At 48.2% G+C, this 17,440-nt stretch overlaps 1 protein-coding gene and 1 long non-coding RNA gene across 5 annotated transcripts; one reads left to right on the forward strand and one right to left on the reverse strand.

Annotated features, from left to right (window-relative positions):
- Positions 1-4,636: 4,636 nt before the first annotated feature.
- MLF2 (myeloid leukemia factor 2) lies at positions 4,637-11,868 on the reverse strand. Of its 4 annotated transcripts, none has more exons than XM_040697765.2 (9): positions 11,685-11,833; positions 11,440-11,515; positions 9,462-9,588; positions 8,964-8,999; positions 7,446-7,499; positions 6,595-6,720; positions 6,089-6,248; positions 5,765-6,003; positions 4,637-5,229 (listed from the first exon to the last, which is right to left on the reverse strand). In XM_040697765.2, the coding sequence occupies exons 2-8, from the start codon at positions 11,487-11,489 to the stop codon at positions 5,828-5,830; spliced, it is 729 nt and encodes a 242-aa protein (XP_040553699.1). In that variant the 5' UTR covers positions 11,490-11,515; positions 11,685-11,833; the 3' UTR covers positions 4,637-5,229; positions 5,765-5,827. The 4 variants fall into 4 exon arrangements, with proteins under 4 accessions (XP_040553699.1, XP_040553694.1, XP_040553703.1 ...); XM_040697760.2 differs by having other exon boundaries at positions 11,664-11,833; XM_040697769.2 differs by lacking the exon at positions 11,440-11,515 and having other exon boundaries at positions 11,664-11,853.
- A 96-nt stretch (positions 11,869-11,964) lies between these two features.
- Positions 11,965-13,091, forward strand: LOC100859057. The gene is made up of 2 exons (XR_140003.6): positions 11,965-12,480; positions 12,832-13,091. It is a non-coding gene; the product is annotated as an uncharacterized LOC100859057 (long non-coding RNA).
- Positions 13,092-17,440: the final 4,349 nt, after the last annotated feature.

Raw genomic sequence — 17,440 nt, forward strand, 5'->3', positions numbered from 1 at the left:
GGCTCCTATCAAGCAAAGCCAGGCAGGCTCGGTGAGCCTGAGTTCATTTTATCTTCAGGTGATTCTTCTCAGGGCCCCTCCAGAGTTGCCAGGAAAGCCCTCCATCTTGAAAGAGCACAGCTTGCATTTCTGTGCCTACATACATGTCCTTCCGTTTTCAGTGCAGCCAGAAATACTGCTTATGAGTAAAGACCACACCAGCGGTTACAGACTGCTCTGTGCATCTCATTGTTCCCCATCATTTATCACCTCCATTCTTCCCCGCGTCCCCTAAAAGCTTCATCAGCACTGGTTTAATATCTCCTCTCAAATCATTAATCAAGCTACTAATGAGCATTAATTTCAGAACAGCCTCCTACCAGAAATACTTCAGTGTTCTGGGGACTCTCATTCCTCTCATTTCTTGAAATTTATCAGTAGACAACATTTTATAATGTATGCCCCTTTGTTCTTTTAATAACGTCACTTTTATTTATCCTTAGTCAGAGAATAGGCCCGGGTGGCAAAGTCAGACCCTCCGTGCTGCTGTAACTTCAGGCTCCTGCAGCATCTTTCTTAACCCAACCACGGCTGCATCAGAAAATATGAAAGCAGCCAAGAATAACTTAAAGAAAGCAAGCATGAGAACATTATAAAAACGGATATCTCTGTCTTTATTTTTAAACTGATTGACTTTTCGAGCTCTCGATTTAATGTCAGCCTAACTGGTTTACAGCTATGGACATAACTTCCTGCAGGGCTGCGTTTTTCTTTCTTAAACTTCATGCCATTGATGATTGCCTTTCAGTAGCACCCCAGGGTAAACTGCTCCATCACTTTTCCAGGTGCCGAGGCTAGACTAACATGTTTCCTGGGTCTTCTCCTATGCTCTATTTGTAGATCGATGTAACGCTGGCTAGCTGCCAGTCAGCAGGGACCTCTTCCTACTCCCACAGCCCCCGGTAAATTGTTGGGAGGGGTCCAGCTATAACATCTACTAACTTCTTCAGCATCATGGGGGGGAATCTCAGCAGGCACAGACACAAAAAGACATTCCAGGGCTTTGGTATGTCAGGGTACAGAAGGTGGACTATTTTTAAATCGAAAGTCATTTCCGCTTTAAGCCAGTTAATAGGGAAAAGAAGTGATCAAGTTCTGTGTGATTTAAATGCAGAAGTTGTAGGGGTTTAACCAGCAGTGGGCTTTCTGACTGCACGTGTTCTTGTTTTCAGGCATTTCAGTTGGCAGTGCACCTCCTGCGTACACAGACTTCACCTGCTTACTTCAAGCAGCTTCAAAGCTTCTCATAGCTCTTCTGAAGATGGGAACAGGAATAAATAAATGGTTGTGCACACACACGCTTCTCCTCAGTGCAACTCTTTGCATGTCCTTTGTTTGAATTAACAACCTATATCAGTAATCAGTAAGCAAATTTTCATCAAACCAGGATCTGATGAAAACAACTAGCATTTGCTGAATGAAAAGCAGCAAAAAGAGTAAATCTATTCCCGCTGAGATACAGCTCTGTCCTTTCTCTCTTCCTTCACGTTCTTTCTTCTTCACAGTCCCTCAAGATACTGATTGAAACGCACCTTTGTGCCCAGATCATTGGCAGCCTGGAGCAGTTGAGAAAACTTCAGCAGAACCCAGAGTAGCTGAAGAACCAGCTCCTGGGCCTATAGGAGTAAATGGAATTTACCCTCTCCACTTCTTTAGGAAGCAACCTGCTGCTGCCTAAAGTCAGAGGTTAACATATTGAGGGAGGCGATTGTCCCCTTCTGCTCTGCCTGCACAAGAACCCCACCTGCAGTACTACTTTCAGCTCTCAGGCCCATAAAACAAACAAAACATGGAGCTGTTAGGGCAGAGGTCCAGAGAAGAGCCACAAAAATGCTGAGAGGCCTGGGGTACCTTTCCTATGGAGACGGGTAGAGAGAATCAGGATTTTTCAGTCTGGAGAAGGTTCTTATGAGAGTTCTTAAGGAACTTATGAGGAAAAGGGGAGGAGACTTTACCAGAGCACGCAGTGACAGAACAAGTGGCAATGGTCTAAAAAAAGAGTAGAATTAAATTAGATATTAAGTGTTTTACAGTAAGGGTGGTGATGCACTAGAACATGCTGTCCAGAGAGACTGTGGATGTCCCATCCCCGGAGCTGTCCAAAGCCATGATGGAAGGGGCTTTGGGTAGCCTGGTCTAGTGAGAGGCATCTCTGTCCATGGCAGAGAGGTTGCAAGTGGATGGTCTTTAAAAGGTCCTTCCAAATCAAACTGTTGGGTTGGAAGGAACCTTCAGAGTGGTAGAGAGGAGCACCTCCTGTCCTGGTTTTAACTGAGCTAATTTTCTTTACAGTGGCTGGTACAATGCCGTGATTTAGATTTAGGAGAAAAACAATGTTGATAACACACCAATGGCTTATTTGTTGCTGAGCAGTGCTGCACAAAGCCAAGGGCATTTCAGCTTCCCACACTACCCTGGCCAGCAAGGGGCTGGGAGTGCACAAGGAGCTGGGAGTGGACATAAAGTTCAGCTGACCTAAACTGGCCAAAGGGATACTCCACACCATGTGGCTTCATACTGAGCTGTAAAACTGGGAAGAAGTTGGCCAGGGACTGACTGGGCATCAGTCAGTGAGTGGTGAGCAACTGCATTGTAGAACTCCTGTTTCATAAGTAAATAAATAAATAATGGTTTTATATACGTAAGTATATATATAATCTTCCCCTTCATTTTCTGCCTTAGTAAATAGTTTTTATCTCAACCCGTAAGTTTTACTTTTTTTCCTGGTTTTCTCCCCCATCTCACTGGGAGTAGCAAACAGCCGCGTGGTGTGGAGCTGCCTGCCAGGTTAAACCACAACACCTCCCCCTATACTTCCTGTATGTATTTTTTGATTCAGAATCTCTACAACTCCTTCCCAGGGCCCTGCCTCTGCTTCCTACCTTTAACACAAGGTCCTCTAACCAAACATTCTCCTCATTTCCCTAGAATATCAGAGCCTTGTCAGGCCTGGAGAAGGCAGAGACTTGGAAGTGACTTTACAGTCATTAACAAGGCTCAAGAAGCCTTCTTCACACCCTTCTGACACCCTTCACCACCAAGTGCAAAAGCACACGACTCAAGATCCGTTAGCAGGATGGCACCTAACAAGGTACAGAGGCTGAATTCAGGTATGGAGGCACAACTGCTCAAGTTTTGTTTCAGTTCGTGAAGAGTCACTGTTGCAATAGGTCATAGCACCCCAGTTGGCACATTTCTCTTCAATCTGTTCTTTGTCAAGATTAGGGCTTGCATGCTCAAGAAGGATTCTCACATCTTTAAGGTCAAAGTAATTCCCTCCATCACTATGTCCAATCTCCCTGTTCTCTTCTTCAGACATCAGCTTAAGGAACAGCCAGGACTTTGTGGCTGTTCACTGTCTCAATGCTAAAAGCAACATTCTGAGCTCAGTTGGTTCTTTCCTGGATCACAGTATGAGGTATCACATCTTGCATCAGTTTGAGACTACTGCTCAGGTGAGGGCTCTATTGCTTCAGCTCCTTCTCTCAAGGTCTGGCAACCCCAAGAAGACTCATCTTCCACTAAGCATGTAGTGCTTCTTCCCTCAGCATGTAGCTATTTCTTTGACCTTGCCCACTTCATGGCCCACTTCAAGTTGCTGGATATCTCCAGCAACTCCAGCCATTTCCAGGGAGCAGCTAGCTTACACCCTTCCAACACCTACTTCACTGTCTCAACCAAGTTTCCTCTCATCACCTCAATGGATGCTGAAGACTTCTCCAACTGCACCCCAGCTGCGGAGGCCTTGGTAAGTAGCCACCTGGAAAACAAGACTCCTGCTGGGGTTTGCTCTGGGACAGAACAGGCCACGGAAGCGGGGCAAGAGCCTGCCATAAGCCAAGGCTCTGCCCCGTGCATCCTTGGAGGGTAGAATTTATGTATACTCTACACAAAGCTTTAAAGCACCAGATTCCACATTCAGTTTTCAGGACAAAACAACCAGTACTCAGTGAGATCCCCGTTCCTGTTAGCTCCCAGATGGACAACATGGAAATACATGGTAGAATCCTGGCACACTACTTTCAAGTGTAAGTCGTGCACTAATTTCCTTTGTTCCGTTCCAAGTGAATTTATGAAATGGTTTACATAGCAATACATGCCAGAGCAGGAAACTGGCCAAAGAACACAGGAGATCTTTCTTAGTCCTGTACTCCTTATGCCTTTCCAGGTTCATCTAATACCAGGGTTAAGAAGAGATCATTAACAATGTCAAACACTGTCAGCCCCAGTTGCAAATAAATAATAAAATAATGGGAATATTCTCCAGCCATGTAGGAACCCCAGAGGCCTTCTTCAAGGCTGCACAGATGGCCAGGCAGCAAGAAAGACCAACCAATCCCCATCAAACATGCAGTGAAACTACAGCAATTAAAGGATATTTTTGCAAATGGTGGTTTGCTGGGTCACCTTTTACAATTTCCATTCTGTCACTGAGTATTATCTTACTTCCTAACTACATGAGAAGGCTTCACAGAAAAGTTACAATTAGACACCAAGTTTCTCATCAGTAATTTCCCAATGATACAAAAGAAGTTACTTAATTCCAGAGCAGGCACGGTTAGATTAGCAGAAGGTAAGAAGTGATCCAACAATTCTCTACAGTTTGTTTCTTTATTCAGTAAACATCTAGTTACAAGTTTCACAAATTAAAAAAGTGGAGGAGCCAACTGAAGAGATGTAGGGGAGGGGAGGGCACAAGCTATCCAGCTTTTGTTCTGCTCCTCACCTCTCTAGAACACATCCTTCAGCTACTCCGTAGCTGTACCAAGAATTCAGGAGCGGAATAGAAGCCTTTGTCCCGGTGAGGGGACTAACACAGGGGTCTAGCAGGATTCCCTCATCTTTCTTTCACAGGGGACTAAACACAAACTTCATAACCAGCCCAACCCACCACAGAAAGAGTGGAAAGGACAGAAGCAGCAAGGTGGCAGCTCCTCATGCCCACCACTACTGGCAGAAAGAACAGAACCAAAGGAGAGCAGAAAGGGAATGGGCGATTAATGTGTTCCTTGCACATTAGTGAGATTCTCCATGAACCACTGCAGCACCCAAATGGGGCAGAAAAAAAAAAAGGCAATACAGAAGATTAGTTGCTTTGTTTCAATTCTTAAGTAGCAGGGAGGTTAATACTAAATTTGAGAAGGGTCCAAGTGGTGCTTTGAAGGGGCTTCAGAGTTTCACTGTCTGTACCTGGAAGGAAGGGAAATAAAGAGAGAACATAAAAAAAAGTAAAAAGTGATTAGAAAGCAGCAAAGACAGATAAGATTTAATAATAACAATAACAATAATAATAATAATAAAGAGAAATCCCAAACTTCAAGTTCTAGACCATACCCAAGTGAACCCTCAAAACACAGGCCGGAAAGCAGAACTTGTTTTTAATTTCAAACCGGACTGACAGTAAGTAGTCTCTAAGTTCTATGCAGTGACAGTGTAAACACTCTGTAGATAGTGATCCTACATCACCTCATACCATTTCAACCATCACCTAAGGCTGACATCACACATTTTTCTTGGTGACAAGACTAACTTGAACAGCTTCAACCTTCCCATTCAGTATTTCCTCAAGACTTCCATATTCCTCTGTTCTTTACATTACGTGAGAAAACACACTTCCAACCAACGCTTCAAAATAATGCAAGACTGGGGCAATGAAAAGAAAATCCATATGGCTAAGAGCCAATCAGGCAACGAAGAATGAAAAAAGAGCCGTGTTAGGACTTACAAGAGTGTGTAGGTAGATTTGGGGGTGACCATGTTGCACCCCCCCACAAGGTCTGCTCTGCATTCACCAGTCATATCGACGGGACTGTCTGGAGGGAGAATCCTCAGGGCCCTGGATTGCAAGACGAGTCCCTTCAGCCCGGCGGCTGCTGCCTTCGTGACGCCGGTATTCCAGCCCTCGCTGTGGCCGGAAGCGGGATGTCTCTCGCCTCCACTCATCATCAAATGCAGCTGCATCACCTGTGTCAGGAAGAACAAGCTCAGCCAGGGAAAAAAGGGAAGTGGCAGCTGGGTTTGCTGAGATGGGAGACAGGACAGTACTCACTTTCATCCATATTGATGTAGTCCTGCCTCTCTTCCTGGTCACCTGTACGATGGTTCCGGGATCGCTGCATGATGTGCGCTCTCTCCCTGATGTGGTGCCCAATAGACATTTGTTCCAAGCCACTGTCTGAGTCCCTTACAGTCCGCCTAGTCTCACGGATCTGAGGGTAGATTTGGGAGTCAACATTTTAACTCACTGCCCCAGCCCAATAAGACACTCTGGTTCTTGCCTACAGTACTTAAGTCATGCTGCGCTTGCCACCAGTCCCAGTCAAATGCAACATAATAATAAGGAAAAAGAGACTTCCTCTCCAGCTGGCACTTCCCATCTCCTCTCAGGGGTGCTCAGCATGGTTCAGTGACTCACAACACATTCCTCAAACCACAGTTGACTGCAAAGCAGAAATGCTGTGGGTGGCCAACACTGAGCCACCAATGAAATTCCACCCTTCCCCAGCAAAACCAGCAGCCTCCTGCTGGGATGACACACTGTGGCCTCCTCCTTACCCCGCCAGGTGCTGAACGCATCTCTGAGGTCTCCTGATAGACTTTGGGCCCATCACCCAGGTTAGAATAGGAGATGACAGTTGAAGAGGTAAATGTCTGGCAGTTTGCACCACTTGTCATATGTTCCTGCAAAAGAAAACGGGCAATGGCATAATGAAGAGAGGGAAGAAGAGATAACAGCCACTTCTCTCTCCATACAACAGAAGAGAATTACAAAAGTATCTATGCTGCATTCACCCTGAAGGGAGGACGCAACGAAGATGGAACCAGGCTCTGCCCAGTGGTGCCTCGTGCCAGGACCAGAGGCAAAGAGCACAGACTGGAATACAGGAGGTTCTCTCTAAACATCAGGAAGCACTTATTTACTGTGCACCAGCACAGCACAGTTTATGGAGCACCAGCACAGGCTGCCCAAAGGAGTTGTGGAGTCACCTCCTTGGAGACCTTCAAAGACCACCTGGATGTGGGCCTGGGCACCCTGCTAGAGCAGGGTTTGTGTACCCAGTGACATTCAGAGACCCCTTCCAATCTCAACCATTCCGTGATTCTGCAAGTACAAGCCCCATTGGTCCATCTTTCTGGAGAACAACTCTTGTTTCTTGCAGAGAACATCTACTCTCATACTTCCATCCTATTCCATCTCTCCTCCCTGCATTCAGCAGGCATGCCCCAGGAACAACATCTCTGTCACTCCATCCTGCTCAGCAGGATGTTAGAGCTTCACCACCCTAACAGCTTGATCACAGTCAGCACTGAAGAGGCACAATAGGACAGCAGACAACAGAGAGGATGGTAGAAGCACCATCAGTACTTTCCTCCTTAATGCAGATTAATTTATTGAAGGTTCTTACCATGTTCCCAATCATGTCGTTCATCATGCCGAACATGTCTATAAAGCCACCTGCCTAAGAAAAAAGACAGCACAAGAGTAGTCAATTTGGATGGATACGGGAGAAAAGAATTACAACAACCTGCCTGCAAGGGCCATGAAACTGCTGCCCAGGGAAAAAAAAACATTGTTTTTTTTTCCTTTCTATCTACTGATAGAAAAAAACCCAAATTTACGGTTGCTGTTCTCTGCAGTCTCTCTAGACTACATTGCCTAAATGTCCTTGCTCTCCAGATCTCTGGATCTGATAGTGTTCTTTTAGTTTAGCTCCAATACCCAGTGCACTAAGGTTTGTGAATTCAGGTACTCAGCAATGTTAAGAGCTGAAATCCCGGGATATACACTAATGGTTGACTTAACCGTAAGACAGTCATCATCATCACCGTCAGCTCTTGATTTAAACCACAAAGGAGTTTTCACGGATTGATTTCTAGCATAAGAACTTTTCTTATTTTCTCTACAGGGAAAGGAGACGTTAAAAACGTGACTGGTTTTTAATCCTGCAAACCTAAAGGCTGCAGTTAGTATACTCAGCCAGCAGGTCTCACAGATTAATTGTGCAATGTGTAAACAAAATTACTGTGTCAGTTTAAATGCACTGATTTTTTTTCCCTTCTACAAGTGGCTTCTTGTTCTCGTTTACAGCAGACCAGCACTCACATGCAATGTTATTATCCTTTGAAGTCCAGCTGTTTGTATTATTACACCTTTTCTGAGTTAGAGTGATTCCAGGACGCTAGCCTCTTCCATTGAGTCAATCCTGCAGAGCAAGGCAGCTAAAGCTGCTGGATCTGGAATAACTTATTTCCACTGTATTACTACAGTAGATGACTGAGATCAACAAGCTCCAGGAATGACATTCTCGCATACATCCAGCTATTCTCATTCCAATTCTGTTCTCTTGAATTACTCCCTTGGCTTTTCATTCTGCAACCATTTCAAAGGAGGTTCAGTTACTGCCTCTGCCTAATAATGGCCGAGTCTTTTCCTTGTGTCATCACAGTTTCACAATGATCTCCAAACAGATCCACAGCTTCTTCTTAGACACATGAGGTAAAGAGACTCTCCATTCTTCCTGGATATTAACTATCCCAATTCCTATGAAACACCATGCTGTAACAGCTTTATGGATCTTCTCTGTTCAAGGTGCCCATATAAACGGACTCCTCTAAAACAGCCCCACAGATTAAAGTATGAGGGAAAGAAGTGGAAGGTATAAAATCACACAGCAACTCAGGAACAGCGGTCCAGGGGAAACCAGTTACCTTCAGTTTCAATTTAGTTTACCATTTATTACAAATCTGGTAATAAATAGAGCTCATTCTAGTCTCTTTAAACTGTCCCACTCTCATTATCGGTTAAGATATATGGGCTTACTCACACTTCTGCTACTGGTTACCCACAGCTCTAACAAATCTCAAAGTGAAGAAGCTGCTATTTGGGAAACTTCAAACTTGGCAGTGAAAAACAGAGGACTTACCATGCCCAGCATCCCAAATGGTGAAACAGCTCCTGCCTGTCAAGACAACAGAAAAACAGGATAAACAATGATCTTGCAACAGCCAAACATCAGATACTCCTCAGAGCACCCTCATCCTTCTTGGAAACAGAACTTGGAATGCTCAGAGCCAATAAACACATGAAAAAAGCAACTCCCTGACTCATGAGGGTCCAAACAGTATCACCACTAACAAACCAGACAGAAGGGATATTCCTCAATTTCCTTCAGTTATAATGATTTATGGCTTTGAGACACAACATACACACCTTCCCTTCCTCCCATTCAAACCTGAACACAGCTGTCAATAAACACATGTGGAGTGAAAAAAACAGCAAGAACATCACTGTTTCTGAAACCAGTTCTACTTCCACTGTCTCTAAGAAGGTGAGGGAAACGCTCAATCCAATAAGGGTGGGGGAAAGAAGCTTAACTAGAGAGTTTAAAAAAATCCTAGCCTGTAGTCAGCCCCTCTCTTACCTGCATCCTCCGGCCAGCCTGGCGAGCCCCAGGAGTGGTCCCATCAGTGATACCAAGCAGCGGGCCAAACCCGAAACTTCCAGAAAGCATGCGGTTCATGTGCTGCCGGTGAATAGCAAAAGGGTCCCTTTAGGAGAGATTGAGAGCACAATGGTGAGGAAAGGATGACAGAACACAAAGTCCTGCATAATACACCCATTCTGACTCCGAGTTTCTCTTATGCAACCATGACTGTACTTTCTAAGCTGAAAATCCAGAACCTCAAGAACTCAGTGTTGCATATGCTAATCCTTGGGGCTGGATCCCATTTCTTCTCCTGTGACTGAAAGTACTATGCCACAGAATCTCTCTTATGCACTAACTGATGTCTATTCAGTAGCAGCTCAGTGCTCTGTTCCCACTAATACTTTTGGGCCAAGCATGGCTAAGGGTATTCCAAAACCTCACTGCTCTAAGAGGTAAAAGACCTGCAGTCCAAGTACTACCATCATCTCATACTCATTCCCTCTTGAGCCACCAGAAGTCTTTACATTAACATCCATAACACAAGCAGCTCTAGAAGAATACTTAAGCATTTTGCAGGGAAGCACACAAAGACCACTGCCTTGGCTGCAAAGAGAGGGCCACACTTAACAGGACTAGAGTGTACATGGTCCTAATTGTTGTTCTCTCCCCTCTTTAGGTACACATGCAGAAACACGGTAACCAAGACCCCCAGAATACACCACATGGTCTGACACTGACTGTTTGATACCCCTCTGTCCCGAGCCATCTCAATTTGCTATTTTCCTGGGATGTTATGTGTACAACCACAAAAGGCTGACATCACAGAAAGCTTTTATAGGTCCAAGTCTCAGAGTGAGAATGAAATACAACAGTAATTAGGGTCTCTGTACGCTTCTCCTTTCCTTCTTGTGCAGCCTCCACTTTGAGGACGTACTTGTACATGCTAGAGAAGCAAGGAAGGAAAAAGTAGAACAGGGACAGTCAGAGACAGCAGCCATACTAAAGACTCTGAGAAATATCACAGCACTTCTCTGCACATCTGATAGTTCCGCGTTCATCCTTCCAGAGCATAAACAACCTGAACAGCACGTAACTTCCTGAGATCACAAAAGCATCTAGCACAAACCAATACTTTCCTGTTTCTACTGGGAATACTTTGCATAATAGAAGCTAGACTCATAGCTGCCACAGCAGTGAGAACATACACTCATTCTGTGACTGAGACATCAAGGTCTCCTCTCCTGCTAATTTGTTTACAGTTGATAACATTCTTATAATCAATTTTATAAGCAAGAGCACAGCTTTGTTTTCCTACATAAATTAACTCTAACAAATTTATAGCAGTGCCACACTTAACACAAACTCCTACTGTATAACACTCTAATCCTTAACTGCTTTGGCAAGAACTGCCACCTCTCATCAGCCGCAACCAATTTCTGGGCAGGGAACAGAAGAAAAATGATCGGTAAGAGGATCCCCAAAGAAGTGTTATTGGGATCTACGTCAGATTTTCAGACCTGTATTTTAAAGCTGCTGGAATTCTCCTTGTTTAGTCCCTTGCAACCTGACAAGGCCTTTCGTAGCCTTCTCCAGTTTCATTAATGAATTCTTCAGCAGAGCAGCAACAAACAACAGACACAGAAGATATGATCAAAACCTTACTCCGTATACACGGAAATCCTTAAGCACAGGTAAAGGTTGGGTACTCCAGCACTGCTTTCCTCAGACGGTCACGGTGCACTTGGCCTACTTTATTTAATTACACTGTCCTCTATAGCCACGGTGGTACGGCTGGCACGAAGCGGGCCGCTCTCCGTGCCCCCCTCCCCCACCAAAACGCTGGCGCTCCCGCGGAAGCCCCGCGCCGCCTCACGCCGCCCCGCAGTCGCAGCCCCGCTCCCGCACCCGCTCGGCAGGCGCTGCCGCAGCGCCCCGGCCCGCCCTCCCCCTCGAGCCTCCCCAGCCGACTCACATAGCGAACATGGGGTCCTCTGGCTCCCCGTCCCTCATCAGCCGGAACATGCTGCTGCCCTCGACGGGGGCGGGCTCTGCGGAGGGAGGGACAAGCGGTGAGCAGGCCGCAAGCGGTGAGCAGGCCGCAAGCACGTCGCACCCCGCCCGGCCGCGAAAGCGGCCGCCCCCAGACCCGGACCTCACCCTCCCCACCGCCACCCCCGGCCCCGGGCTCGCCCCCACCTGCCGTGCCCCTTCCCCTGCCTGCAGGCGCGCCGGGCGGTGCCGAGGGGACGACGGCAGGAAAAAGATGAGGAGGAAGAGGAGAACGAGGAAGACGCGGGCCGCTCACGCCCGGACTCCCATGGCGGCTCGCACCCCGCTCGCCCCTTCCGCTCCAGCCGGTTCGCCTCGCGCATGCGCGCACGGGCCCGGGGCTCCGTGCGCTAGCGGAGGAGGCGGGGAGCTGGGCCAGGCAGGAAGTGGCAACCAGGGCCCGCTCCCCGGGGCAGAGCGCCATGGGCCCTGCAGAGCGCCCCCTGGCGGCGGGCGCATCCCGCCCCCTCTGTGACGCTTCTTGCTGAGAGCGGCCGCGGGCGCCCTGCCATCGCTCAGAGCCCACCTGTGGGCACGGAAACTCACCTGGAGCCTCTGCAGACACCGCCTCAGCCTCCCCGCCCCCGGTTTTGTGATCCTGAATCACCCTTCGGTGTATTCCAGCCTGGAAAGCATTTCCTGTTCGGCGTGTTCTCCATCAACCCGGGGCGGGCCCGTGCTGGATTGCGTGTGTGCAGCTCGCCTGGAAGGATCCGGGGGCAGGGAGAGAGCCGCTTGGACAAGAACGAAAGCATTTTGATTTATGGGATTGGGAGCAAGTCTGGGACAAAATGACCCGCTTCCCGCAGATCCCTGCAAGCATCCCACCCCCAGAGACGGCAGGGCTCCTTCAGTTGTTTCCAAACACGGTGTCAGTCATTGCTGCCTTCCAGACGTGGAGGCAGGGGAAGCAGAGGTTCAGGAGCGCATACTGTAACCTATGTAACCTTACGTTAGTTACCAGGTAGGCAAATGTGGCTTGCTGGTGGCTAAAGCTATGTGAAACCCTGGAAAGCAGCAATGCAGCCTTTTTCTGGAACATAGACAAGTTCCCCGTTGTCAGAAAAGCAGAATCTACATTTTTGTACACTATTTGTACATGAGGTTTCTGTACACCACTTAGTACGTTGTGTCTAATGTGCACCATGTGCATGGCCGTTTGCTGAGACGCAGTAACTAAGCATGGTAGGGGGGGGGTAATGCACAGCAAGACTCACATTTCTGTCCTGCCACATTCTCTGTTTAAGCTGTTTCAGTTTTCTGTCACGAATCAAAACCATTACCCACACTGCCTCATTTCCTTTCCTTTTTTAAGCTGTCCAGAGGAGAACGGGGGAAGAGGAGGAGGTGAGCGAAGGGCAAAATGGAAGCAAGGAGTGATGCCACTGCCCTGAGCTCCACCTTCTGCTGCCTGCTGCTGACTTGCTGCCAAGCAGCATCCCTCCCCCTAACGTCCCCATCACTGTTAACTGCACAGTCAGCCAAAGGGGCAACCACAGTGTACGCATTTTAAAAGCAAACTGACTATCACGTGGTGTGAGTAAATAAACGGTATGCTGAATACCAGACCTTTTACCTGCTTCTTCCGGGGACCACTCACTGTAGCCAAGAAGACAGAAACAGCTTCTTAACACATCCAAATATTCCAGGGCCCCGGTGGAATGTCCATGTGACAAAGAAATTCTCATTATCAGAAGTCAGAACTACCCACAGCCACTTCTGCTTTGGTTTCTTTCATCCGTGCCTCTTATGTAATCCTCAGCCAGCAACTAATTCTGACCTCAGATGAAGGGCACCCTAAGAGAAGGACAGCCCTGATTTGATCCTCAGGAGTGACAATATCTGGAATGCTAGAGCCAGCTCGCAGTGACTGGGGTATGCGTTGCTTAGCAGTGATTACTTTCAGAATATTTTGCTCAAGAATGAGTCTGCCACACTGTGAGTGAGAAGCACGACCTCCATCTGTGCTATATTAGTGAAGACAAGTTCACAAAAATCACGATTCAAAACTTTCCTCCCCTTTCTGATCCTCTCACAGGCTGGCTCTCATCCCTAATCACACTCTTTTACTCCTCTTGCTTCCTCTCATTATGCTATCCGCACCGCTCCCCAGCCCTCAACAGTGCTCATTTACATTGCTTCTTGCAAAGACCTATTTCCAAATGCAAAGTTTGGCCAGCCGTTGAATTATCAGAAATTTCCTCTTGACTTCAGGTTATGGCACCATAGAGGACAAACAAAATCAACAATCTGCATGATTTTTAATGGACACAGGATAGAAAAATAAACAATGTGGATTAAATGCATAAATGTGCACGTCTCCGTCCCCCCCCCCTCCCCCTTCTCCCCCCAAGATTTGGCTGGTTTCATCTTAAAAGAAAGGATAGATACTCTATGTCTGAATTTCTGCAAATCTAAGAAAAGCTGATGCACATACAAGGCCTTCCACTCTTCTGCTGTTCAGCAAGTAGCTTGGAAGAGTTCTGGAACCACTTTTGGGTTAGTTGACAGAATAACATTCTTAGAATACCCAGTAAGATGCTTTGGTTTTGCTCAGAGTTATTCTAGCCTTCACCATAAACTATTAACTCCTCTCCCTGACGGCAATGGTACTACGACAAGACTGGGAAGGTATTAAAACAAAATGAATAAATGCATATGCTAGAAACATAAAAATATAGACCATACAAATCACAGCCACATGCTCACTATGAAGATGCATACTGGCAAACTTAAAATTTAATATCAGTAGAAATGTACCATACTTTCACAAAAGTAAATGCGTGAAAAGAGAGCAAACACCATCGCTGTACACAAATGTGTAAGTACTGCATCTAAACAGAAGTGCACACCCACAAAAACACAAAGCACAAACAGCATGCTACACAAAAATGGTAACTTACAAAGAAAATTACATATCCAGGCTGCAGACATGCGTACTGTCGATGTTCCCGATGACATATCACGCAACTTCAGTACCTCCATCATCCTGTCTAAAGGCTGAAGACTCCAAAAAAGATGGAATGTATTCTGCTGAGTTTGCAAAGCAACTTGAAGCAAAGACTGCTGAACATACTGAAAAGTGACTTACATCTGCACATTGCATGATGAGTATAGTTGCATATGCCACGAAGGGATTAATTCAGATGGGAGAGAGGAGCAGAGAAAAGCTGTAAATTGATCCAGCAGACAAAATGCAGAGTGGTACCAGTGTGATGGAGGAACAGAAGGCCTGAGAAAGACTTACACGAGCCAGTGAAAGGATGCCTGCAGGGCTGAAGTGAAGGAATTGCACACTAGAAGCCAATGAAGTCCCACTATCAGGATCTGAGGAGCAGCTGGGAAACAGAATCAGGCATGTCCCAGGGCATGTAGAGGAGTTTCACATAGAATATGAGGGAAAAAACCTATCTGCAACAGGCACGCAGGAAAAAATGGGACACGAAGAATGAAGGGGGACATGAGCAGAATTATGTACGTACGAGAAAGGAAAGCAGAGAGAACATGGGAGCAATGGCCATGGGAACAATGCTGGCAAAGAATCAACAGATCTGAGTAAAACTGCAAAGAGAATATAGTGGGGAGTGTGAATAGGAAGAAGCAAGACTGCGCACTGAGCACTGGAGTATACGCAGGGGGAAGGAAGAGGTCACAGACCTAACCAAATGGCCCCTTTCACAGGTGGTTGGAAACATACTTTCCTCCCATAAACAGCCGTTTGTGTATTTGCATCTGAGGGCGTGTTGCCTGTGTCAACATAACTCTTTGGGCACAGTATCGTCACCAAATACAATCTTCACTTTTTCTCCTCTAGGATGTCGTGTTGAGGCCTGCTTGTGCATTAGCATGGATATGTCTCTGGTAAAGGATGTGTGATGGTGCAGCTTTGCATGTGCAGGAGGTGAGGCTGTAAAGATAAGGACAAAAATCCTGGATTGGCGCAAAGAACAGCAGAGCTGTGAGTCATGCATCTCTGACAAGGAGAAGCAGAGTATGACAGCATCCAGCCATCAACTTCATTTTTTTTTTCCCTCCTATTTTTGAGTGCAGCTCCAGAAATTAAGATTTTCTGCTTCTCGTAGAAGAGAGGGATGAAATTTGAACCAAATGCCTGGGCTCAAACGCTGACAGCATGTAGACCTGAGAAGATGGCTAGAGGGGCTCATGGAACAGGAGGAAAAGCAATGAATGCATGCATTTTCACGTGCTCTCCCTGTATGAGACTGGATCCGCATGTCTGAGTTAAGTACGATTTCCATGGAGCAGGCAGCACATACTGCAATAGCTAGGAAGAACGCAGCTTAGTCACATTATCTGAGGGGAAGCTGCTGTAGCTGTGGAGGAGACAACAGATGACAAGGTGAAGACCTCCCACCTCCGTGTCACCCATGTGGTCTTCTATCCCATCTCCTTCCTACTTTTCTTCAGGAGATGTGTAATTATTAGTCTCTATCTAAGTACCAACCTCTTTTTCTGTCAAATACTCACACTGAAGCACATTTGATGTTTTTTTTTCACCCAGAGGGTGGTGACGCACTGGAACGGGTTGCCCAAGGAGGTTGTGGATGCCCCATCCCTGGAGGCATCCAAGGCCAGGCTGGATGTGGCTCTGGGCAGCCCGGTCTACTGGTTGACGACTCTGCACATAGCAGGGGGGTTGAAACTCAAAGATCATTATGGCCCTTTTCAACCCAGGCCATTCTACGATTCTATGATGAAGCTCAAATCACAGTTCTAGGTTGAGACATAGTACTGAGGCTTACCAAGAGGGTACCAAGTTGGAAGGGCTCGCGTGCCTCACTGGAACGGGCTATGTGGGGCAGCAGGCACCACCTCAAGCTGCTGGAGTTTAAGGAGTGCTTGGACATAGGGTTTGTGTTTTGAGTGGGAGAATAGAGGTCTTCTGGAAAAGGGAATTCAGTCAACCAAGTTTATTCAAGCTGATAAACACGAGCACAAAGTATGTCTACAGCACCACCACTTTTCTCAGCCATGACAAAAAGCTACCGCCCCGCAACGACGACTCGCCCTAAACGAGCACTACCGCAGCGCGGCTCGGCTGCGCCGCCCTTCTCTCGGTCGCCTCACCCTTCCCTTCCGGCGGTCCGTCCCCGCCCCCCGAGCCCCCGCCTCGCCCCGGTCCTGGCACCGGCTCTGCCAGGGCTCGGCCCAGGCTCCTCTCCCCCGGCACAGCATCACCCACAGGGGCCGGCAGGTGGCGCCGCTGCACGCCTCTCACTCCCGGCGCGCGGCTCGCGCCGCCCCGAACAACCGAGCGACGCAGACGGCGGCACTGTCGTCAGCCCCGCGGCAGCGCCCGGCCGGCGGACTCAGAGCCGGCAGGCAGCGGGAGGGCCGGGTTGCCCGGGGAGCAGCCGCGGAGCCCCGCAGGGGGCATGGGGCTTCGTACTCCGCTGCGGTCGCTGCTGTACGGCCGCGGACGAGCGCCCCGCGGCGCGGAGCTCTAGCTTAGGCGCTGACGACGCGCAGGGGGCCCGTAGCGCCCCCGAACGCCACCCGCCGGCCGAGGGAAGGCAGTCGTAAGGGTGAGCGGGGACGGACTGAGGGACGAGAGCGACTCGGCCACCGCTGCCTTTCGCCCCGCGCTCCGTCCTCGCGCCGCGCCCGCATCCCCACGTGCCCTCCCTTCTTCTTGCAGCAACGGTCCCCGCGCCCCCTCCCCCACGCAAGCTTTCCCCCGACGGCCAATGGGAAGCCTGTTGCCAGGCAAACTGCTCATTTGAATGGTCCAATCGGACGCCCGCCCTCAGCCCCTCCTTATATGGGGAAGCGGGATGCGCTAGCCGCCCCTCCCCCACCCGCCTCAGCCCCGCGAGCGGCCCGGCCCCGCCCCGCCCCGCCCCCTGCCTCCGCCGCAGAGCGCGGGAAAAACAGCCTCCTGCCCGCCCCACCCCCACCGCGGG

The sequence above is a fragment of the Gallus gallus genome, chromosome 1, assembly GCF_016699485.2.
Source record: "Gallus gallus isolate bGalGal1 chromosome 1, bGalGal1.mat.broiler.GRCg7b, whole genome shotgun sequence".
Classification (NCBI taxonomy): domain Eukaryota; kingdom Metazoa; phylum Chordata; class Aves; order Galliformes; family Phasianidae; genus Gallus; species Gallus gallus.